This window comes from Clarias gariepinus, chromosome 19 (assembly GCF_024256425.1).
Source record: "Clarias gariepinus isolate MV-2021 ecotype Netherlands chromosome 19, CGAR_prim_01v2, whole genome shotgun sequence".
NCBI lineage: Eukaryota > Metazoa > Chordata > Actinopteri > Siluriformes > Clariidae > Clarias > Clarias gariepinus.
In genome coordinates this window covers 20959314-20968929 of record NC_071118.1, presented here as the reverse complement: position 1 = coordinate 20968929, position 9616 = coordinate 20959314, and the positions used below count along the sequence as shown (strand labels likewise).

Here is a 9616-nt window from a genome sequence, read left to right as displayed (position 1 = left end):
GTAAAAACTATGAATGAAGATACTACTTTGAATTTTCAATGGAAAACGCCTTTATATCATAAAAAATACATTGACCTTTAAAAATATTCGTAGTTTACCTTAAAATTCAACAGATGACACTGTACATTTTTTTTTAAATAGGCGCTTATAAGTGTGCAATTGAAATCTACTTAATAAACGCAATTTCCTACCTTCATTCCAGGCACTTAATGCTAAAAAACCCACCGTAATGAAAAAATAGTTCATTCCAAATTTCAACAGATGATTTATATATATTTTTTAAATGCGCTTATGAGTGTCCATGCAACCAAAGTCACAGGCACATCTAGTATTTAATATTTCCTAAACTTGGTTACGTTCCAATTTGCGCATATTTATAGACATTAATTGTCTAAAACTGCAGCTCTGCTAAAAGGTTAAGCCAAATCCCAGGCTCATATTAACACTTATTCTGTCATTATTTCTAAATCAACCACTTACACAAGGAGATCTATGGAATCCACGACTTAGAAATGAACATGTAGTTATTGATAGGGTGAAATTTCCTGTTTTGGATTCATTTTTGGAATGAACCCAAAGTCTCCAGTGTCATACTTTGTAAATCGGAGGTCAAGCACTAACATTTCGAAGCTTTAAAAAATGTTTAATTCTTTTTTCCTTCAAGACTTCCCAGAATGTGTCTGTTAAGATATGATCAAGTATATAACGTACAAATAATTTAAAACTTGTGGTAGTTGCAGTGCAGACTGCAGTGGTATAAGAGGAATAACATGCTTATGCTGTTACAGAAACAACATCTTGGGCTGCACCACTCAGTTTTTAATTTTTCTACAGCATGTGCAGTCATGTTTTATTTCATGTTCTTATTACTTGAAACATTTTAAGGCAATTTGACTTTTTAACATTAAGTTAATTTTAAAATAAACAATTTAGATACTGTAATATACACTTTATGTTCTGTCTCAAACAAAAAAACTAAACAAAAATCATTGTCTTGGTGTCCGCTCTTTAAATCTGCTGTGATTTAGTGTACACACATTCATACATACACACGCACAAACACACATAGAAAGAGTAGTTTTATTCGGGGAGAAAAGCACAATATGTGGTGAGCATAATAAAAGTAATTTCCAGGAGTCGGTAAACAGAAGTGAGACGATCACACATGCCTGCCCGTGCACGCACGCACGCATCTTTTCTCCTAACAAAGTCGCTTGCAAACCTTCTTGCAAGTACACACTCATATACAAACACGTACAGAGATCACAGCATGTTCAGTCCTTGTGTGTTTTTTTTAGTGCATAAATTTACTTTGAAATAAAAAGAAACAGATATCTTCTTTATTTATGAGAATACGCATCTGTACATTACCATACGCTTATTATCATATACAATATATCACACACAGATGATGGGGGATGGAAGATGAGTTAACAAAAACAAACAAACAAAAAAAAAACACTTAAAATGTCACTGTAAGTCGTTTTGCTGGCAACATGAGTCATGAGTGTGTTTGTAATGGAGCTGGACTAACAACTCCAAAAACATGGCAATAAGAGACAGACACATACACACACGCGTGCGTGCACACAGACTTTACAAGATTTTATTTTTCCCTTTTTCCTTCCACCCTGCTTTGTACAGAAGAGGAGTCCCAGCAGTGGGGCATTATGGGTAACCCCAACCCTGTGGTGTGAACTACTAGTGTTCATCACTGATGGAGACACAGTGATTCAGAGCGCTCCCAGAGCTCCGTATTTCTCTCTCTCTCTCTCTCTCTCTCTCACACACACACACACACACACACACACAGACACACACATTAAAATATACAAGTCTTCCAGTGTGTGTAAGTGTTTATGTATGCATATATTAGTATATTACTTATCTCTTGGGAAGTGTTGCCTTTGCTCCACTAAAGTCTTGCACATGTTTTTTTTTCCATCACTCCAGGTTTCCCATCATTCTCTGGAAAAGTTTATAGAAGCGCCTTGTCTCGCTTTTGAAACGTCCCTCTAGGTTTTCTCATCACGCTCAGTCCGGCGGCGTGTGATGTTGCGTGGTTTGATCTTCAGTGAAAGCTCCCACAATGCCTCCTCAGCCAGGTGGTCGCTGAAGTCGTTGAAGAACGCCACGATGTCGTCGTTCCTCCTCAGCTCGTAGTGTCTGTCAAAAGGAAAATTAATGATTTATTATTGACTTTAATAAAGGGAGACCATTGACTGCGATAAAGGGGATTTTCTAGGAGGATTTGAGGGTGGGTTCAACCCTGGCGCAAATGCATGACTTGTGATGGAGACCCGGCAATTTGAATGACCTATACCACGAAAAAAAGTTATGTCCACTTTTGCATTACTTACGGTACAGCCTGTAAAAGGTGTGCTGTGTAGAAGCTTGGTTACATCAATTAAATAAAATTTACCAATTACACGTTTAAATTTGTTGCACTTTTAAACGTTTAAAAAGTAATTAAAAAATATATTGTATAAAATAGACTGATTAAAATGTGTCGAGAATTGTTTTATACTCATATCTTAGAACCCTGAAATAAAATCAAATTGAATATTTAAGATCCCAAAGCTTCTTATGCCCAAACTTATTCCACGCAGCTTGTAACTTAACATTTCCTTTCCTTAGTGCCAGAGAGGAGTGAACAAGCTATGTACATTTAGTGAGCAACTCACTCTAAAGGAAAGGGGATGAGAGAAAGCCACTCACACTTGTTGAAAGCGCCTCATACTGTCCAGGATGTTGAACTGCTGCCAGCGCTTGGAGAAGTTCACTTTCCCTTCTATCAGGTCTGGATTTCCTAAATGCACGAAGGTCAGGTCCTGCAGAATCAACCCGCTGAGGCAGAAAGACAAAATGGAGAGATGGACAGAGACCACTTTGTTTATTTCACTGTACAGACAAACCAGAAGGAATATTATAAATGTAAAGGTAATGTTCATTTGTATGAACTGCTGGTATGGTGAATATTAAAAAAGAGCTTCTGTGAAATGCAGTCATGGGCAAACGGGTACACACACTTTCAAATCCTTTGTTGTTGTTTTTTTTAATCATTAATTTTCCAATCGGGGGGGAGGGGGGCGAATGATTCAATTATGTCTCACAATTCGTTTTTTGTGGCAATTCATTAGAGATGGGAAAAATGTATTCAATTATGTATTGTGATTATGTTGGGGGGGAATTTATGTATTTATTATTATTTTTTTATTTCTACACTTGCATTTGGGATAGTAAAATGTTGCAATATCTCTATAATCTTACAGAGGGTGTATCTAAAACTATTTACACACTGACAGACAGCACAGCAATAGGTGTGTTAGGAGCAAATAATTTGACAAGCTGGTTTAAAATTTTAACAGTCACTCACTCATTGTCTATACCGCTTTATCCTGAGTTCAGGGTCGCGGGGGGCCTGGAGCCTATCCCAGGAGATTTAGGGCATGAGGTGGGACGCAAATCCATCGCAGGGTACACACACACACACACACACTCATTCACACACTACGGGCAATTTGGGAACGGCAATTACCCTAACCTGCTAAACTGGAGTACCCGGAGAAAATCCACCAAGCACGGGGAAAACATGCAAACGGGAATCGAGCCTAGCCGGAAATTTAACCCATGGAAGTGCAAGGTGCTAACCAACACACCACCGTGCCGCCTAAATTGTAACAAAATCTAAAAAAAAACGTATAACACTGTGATACTTATAAAATCGCAATGCAAATCGAACCAGCACCTAGGTCTCATGATAATTTTATATCAGACGGGCACATGGTGATTTCCAACCCTACAATTTATGTATCACCACAATGATTTCAAAATCTATTTGTTAATTTCATTTACACACACACACACACACACACACACACACACACAGTCAGCCATAAAAATGTACACACACTTCAGGAAAAGATTTCTTTTAATTAATATTTTAATACTAAATGTATTGCTATATGTTATATATTAATTTACATAATAATATGATAATAATATGATGATATTAATATCATTAACATAATATACATCATACTATTTTTCTTTTTGTGAAGTGTGTATACATATTTTTGGCTGACACTTTGTATGTTTGCATTTGAGGTGGTAAAATATTGCAGTTCCTTTTCACACAATGATATGCAACACAGCATCCTGTGTGGCATAAACAAATTAATTAGCTTATTTCATTTAGAATTCTAATAAAAGGATAAAATAATAGAATACGCACAATGCCACAGGTATCATGACAATATCATATCGAAAGATCTGCGGTAATTCCCATATCTCTAGTAAGAATACACACATCTGGTTAGCAATCACACCGCTGTGACTTCCACTGCGGTTGTAACACACACACACACACACACACACACACACACTCACAGGTAAGGAATGCAGGGAGGCTCCACATCAGCCAGTGCTGCTCTGTAAGCTCGGAAAGAGGATGAACTATCGATTAAGGTGCAGTATTCCTCCAATCCCTGAGAGGAAAAGAAAAAGAGATTTATATTTAGTAATTCTTATCATGTGATTTAAAGTCAGACCTGATTATCCGGCTACAAAACAATGCATTAACAAATTGACTGTCGTCTCTGTCATTAGCCCACAAACAACCTTCTTACTGCTAATAACTTCATGACACTACATGTATTTCAAATAAAATCAATTTATTATTATTATTATTATTATTATTATTATTGTTGTTGTTGTTATAGAAACGATAACTGACCTCAGACGTCTGTTTCTGCCACTCGAGCCTCCTGATTGGAGCGGAGTCCAACGCTGACAGGATGGCCAAGTACGAATTAAAGTTGTTCAGCTTCCTCAAGTGCTGAAAACAAGTTGCAAATATACATTTTAAAAGCTACACAGTAGAAAACGTGTCTCCATCTTTAGAATCGTACAAAATGTCAAATTGTCTTTTTGCTAAAAAGTCCCATTTCTTTTGTTACCTTCATGATCTTGATGAATTTGAGCAGAAGTTTCTCTCTGTCCTGAGCTTTCTCCTGCTGGATGATTATGGAGCGCACCCTGTCGCAACAAGTGGGGACACAACACGTCTTAACACGAGATACAAGAAAACCACTACTGAACTAAATGGAAGGTAGTATTAAAGGACTCGTGGTTGGTAAAGCATGATCTAAATAAACGTGGAGCATTAGAATTGTAGGACTTGTAATATAATCCTATTGTTTAAACCGTACTGCTGTTTATAAAAATGAGGCTGGTGAGAGATCAACTATATACACCAATCAGCCATAACATTATGACCACCTGCCTAATATTGAGTAGGTCCCCCCTTTCGTTATTAAACCAGTGATTCGCTGTGTGTTCGGATACCTTTCTATAGGAACCAGCTGACCATTCTGGTCCTGACCCCTGCAGACTGGGAGCATCCCACAACAGCTGCATGATTTGTACTTGTTCTGATCCAGTCCTCTAGCCATTACAATTTGTCCCTTGTCAAAGTCACTCAAATCCTTACACTTGCCCATTTTTTCTGCTTCCAACACATCAACTCCAGAGACACAATGTTTGCTTTCTGCCTAACACAGTATATCCCACCCACTTTCAGGTGCCACTGTAACGAGATACTGTATTGTAAACGTGACTATTGTGACAAAGGTTGTGATGGGTCAGAGAAACTTCAATAGTTCAGCTCTTATGGGATGTTCCTGGTCTGCAGAGGTCAGGACCAACACCAAAAATTGTCCAAAGACAGAAAAAAAGCGAATTGTTACAGTTTCATGGGCAGCCATGGCTCACTGATGTACATGGGAAGTGAAGGCTGGCCCGTGTAGTCCAAAAAAAAAAAAAAAAAAAAAAGATATACTGTAGTTCAGAATTGCTGAAAATGTTAATGCTGGTTCTTATAGAAAGGTGTCGGAATACACAGCCCTTCGCTGGCTTGGTGGCAAAAGGGGGGACCTACCAATTTTGACACTAGATCTGGACCAGCACCGACACGTTGGTGGTGGTAAAGGTTGATTAGTAATGCTAGTGTGTAGTGCGCAGGGGTAGTGTACCAGTAGCTCATGTTGTTAAAGTGCTCTGTAAACTGAGTCAGATTGGGACTCTTTTCCTCATTCTGCTCCTTCGCCCACAAAAGAACCTCTGGAATCTAGAGGAAAAAAAAGAGAGGGGGAGAGAGAGAGTGAAAGTGAGCAACAAATTCCCAAGAAACAATTGTGTCAGCTTTATACGGCTCTCTGTAACAAAACACATGCTGTTTCATCAGGTCAGGTACCTCGATCTTGTAGAAGAGCTCCGCATCCAGAAGGGTGAGCTGATCAGCGATCTCATGGCTGCGAAAGTCATGCAGTGTGCCTGGCCTGGAGAGTGTTTTTTACACAAAAAAAAAAAAATATATATATATACGTCTGTGACGACAAGGACATTTAGTGAGCACTATGCTATTGATTTAGATAAGAATGAGAAAAATTCAAATTCAAATTAGACAGTAAGACCTGAATTTACAAGCCTTTAGTTATTCATACTGAGGCCATAACAAGCATTAGCTTGGGTCACTAAGAACACACACCTGGCAGACACCCCTCGTGCTGCTAGCGGTTGGAGGATGTGTGTGTGCTGCAGCATCCTCTTTTGTTCCACTTTATCCAGAATGTTTTTGCGAAGGACTCGAGCTAGACTCAGTTCGCCGTTACACACCAGCCGGAACACAAGATCCATCAGCTGCCTGAGGATGTCCTCTGTCAACTCCACCACACTAAAACACGCACGCACACACACACATATCGGCTTAGACCACGGCTGTTCAACCTGCGACAGACCACGTCTTATATATTGCTGTTGAAATCTCACCAGAGCTCGTCCACCACCCGCACCAGCACGAAGAATGTGTTCTTACTGACGCGCTTCTTAAATGTGTCCGGACTATGGCAGAAATGAGTGTATGTGCAGTGGAGTTAAAGAGTAAGAACACTGAATACTTTCTTACACACACACAGACATGTTTGTGTACAACATAGAAAAACAACTTACATTGGCAAATTCTTACACATGCATACACAAGCACAGAGTAAAGGATATCTATAATGTAGTTTTTTAATGAGGTCTTCAGGAGTAATGAAGGTTCTATATGTAGTTAGAAAAGCTTCACAGTATAACACCAGATCTGAAAAATGAACACAAACATCTTGCAAAATATTCTTATCAAAAACATAATACACAGTAGGTGTGTCTAATCAATTTTTTGTCAATCTTTGATGGTGCTAAATATCAGGGAATACCGAGTCAATTCCACAAGACCCAGGTGCCAGTTAGATTAATATTGTGATTCTGTAAGTATCGTGATTTTATAAATATCCGATTCAATATTATTATTATTATTTTTTTATTTTAAGAAGGTTTAGTACCGGAGCTTTATTCACCAGCTTCAAAGCTGAATTGAATATGAGTATTTAAATGTAGCCTATTCCTTATATTGGTTTGCTCACTTTAAAACCAAAGACCATCCACCGTAATTGTTTTTTGTTAAACAAGCCTAAAAAATTTTTAAGTTAAATAATTCACTCCTACCACACGGGGTGCCAGTGTGAGAATAGTTTAGAGTGCATCCAAAGTTTTGTTGAGCATACAACTGAGCGCAGCTTCTAACGCAGACACAATCGAGAATAATTAGCGCAAATGGTGTTTTAAGACTGCTGTAAGAGTGTGTAATACGTGGGTTTTAAGACAATTCACAGAATTTTGAAGAAAACTTTTGAGAATTTAACACCATAAAATGTGTTTCTGTTGTACCACTCAAAAGCTTGTGCATTTGAAAAACGATTCTGTCGATACATAAATCGGCACACAAAAGAATTGCAAATCATGACTGAATAAATTTTTACCCCATCTCTACTAAATAAATGATCACATACAACTAGTTTAGAATATTTCACATAGAATCGAATCGCTTTCTTACTGAAATCAAACTGCGCTAGAGTTGACTGGACCTGGGTTGATAATAGCAAGAAGAAAAACACACGTGTGCAAAGCTGTAATAAAACATCTGGAGAAGGCTAATTGAAGTGTCATGGTCTCCTCACGGACACAAAGTAAATTTTTTACAGTCTGAGGTCTTTGAACAGCTGCCATTGATGTTAGTGCACATTTAAGAATACAAAGCGAAAGAGGTTTAAATGCTTTGTATTTTACCTTAAACTGTTTTCCTAAACATTCATCTTTTATTTAAATTTAGCATTAAGCATATTATTTCTGTAAACAGTACCCTCAAACAGCTCTAATAATAAAACACAATGAAGAAAATACTAAACTGGTGTGTGTGTGTGTGTGTGTGTGTGTGTGCTTACCTTTGCGATCTGTCTCTGTAGCATGAACTAAAAGAATATCGCTCGAGCCGGCTCTGACGTCAGGGCCATCGTCCCCCTTGTAGCGAGAATGAGAGACAGAGAGATTACTGCACACCAGTATGTGTTGGTGTATGTGTGTTTTTAGCATTCACCTCATGCACTACAGCTTTGCTATATTAAATAAAATATGGCACATAATTATTTAATGCATATTTTATTCCCAAATTAGTTCAATTAATGTTTACACTGATGACTTGCTAGTGAAGTGAAGTGACCACTAGAGGGCAGCACATACTGCACTGATAAACTAAGAACAGCAAATCATACAAGAAAAAAAAAAAAACACTCAGTGGATAAATTTATGTAGAATACCTCAGCTTTAAGAGTGATGCGACTCATGATCTCTTTGTGATCAACCAGAGAAAGCTCATCAACCTCCTCTTTGACATGACTCGAGTCTGCTGTTTTCAACCTGAAACATAGAAAAAAATTTAATGTTTTATGTTAAAAAAACAGCCATTAATTTCCTGTCCTCACCCCCCAAAAAATATGTACAACCAAATTAATGATAGTGGTTTTAGAATGGAGAAGTCCAGACTAAGAAACTGTTAAGAAATAGAAATCACAAAAAGATTCATGAACTAAAAGAAGTTTTGTTGTTAAAGCTTGTAGCCTTAAATTCCTTTTCACTATTGTGCAATTATATCCTGAAAAAAAAGTCCTGTGGAAGCTGCATTGGTAAAAAAAAAAAAAAAAAAAAAAACTTTCTCCCACTTGTTTTTTCATAGATTTTACAGCCTGGATCGTGAATGAAAAATTATTATAGTAAAATGTAATCACAGTGCTGTAAAAAAGAATTTACAACTTCCTTATTTTTTATTATTATGTTTTGCATATTGGTCACACTTCTATGATTTAGATCATCAAACTAAATTTAATATTAAACAAAAGATAACCCAAGTAAATACAAAATGCAGTCATTTCATTTAATAAGGGGAAAAAAGCTGTCCTAACCTACCTGGCACTGTGAAAAAGTAATTGCCCCCTAAATCTAATAGCAACTGCTATCAAGAATGAATTTGTGATAACTAGTAACATCACTGTGGAGGAATTTTGGTCCTCTCTTCTTTGCACAATTGTCTTAATTCAGCCACATTTGAGAGTCTCTGAGTATGAACAGCCTATTTAAGGACATGCCACAGCATCTCATTCAGATTTAAGTCCAGACTTTGACTAGGCCACTGCAAAATTATAATTTGGAGTTTTCAGCCTTCAGAGGTCGACTTGCTGGTGTG

General features: G+C 37.5%; 1 protein-coding gene across 7 annotated transcripts in view; it reads right to left on the bottom strand.

Annotated features, from left to right (window-relative positions):
- Window positions 1–798: 798 nt before the first annotated feature.
- The window catches only part of rapgef1b (Rap guanine nucleotide exchange factor (GEF) 1b), a 40705-nt gene continuing 31887 nt past the window's right edge, over window positions 799–9616 (bottom strand). For all 7 annotated transcript variants that reach the window (XM_053478773.1, XM_053478776.1, XM_053478779.1 and 4 more), the window contains 12 exons: window positions 8694–8793; window positions 8322–8397; window positions 7057–7141; window positions 6829–6921; window positions 6548–6733; window positions 6254–6338; window positions 6033–6127; window positions 4959–5037; window positions 4736–4837; window positions 4390–4487; window positions 2719–2847; window positions 799–2166 (listed from right to left, as the gene is read on the bottom strand). In XM_053478773.1, coding sequence (XP_053334748.1) covers window positions 2016–2166; window positions 2719–2847; window positions 4390–4487; window positions 4736–4837; window positions 4959–5037; window positions 6033–6127; window positions 6254–6338; window positions 6548–6733; window positions 6829–6921; window positions 7057–7141; window positions 8322–8397; window positions 8694–8793 — 1279 coding nt within the window. In that variant the 3' untranslated portion in view covers window positions 799–2015. The remainder of the gene's footprint in view (window positions 2167–2718; window positions 2848–4389; window positions 4488–4735; window positions 4838–4958; window positions 5038–6032; window positions 6128–6253; window positions 6339–6547; window positions 6734–6828; window positions 6922–7056; window positions 7142–8321; window positions 8398–8693; window positions 8794–9616) is intronic.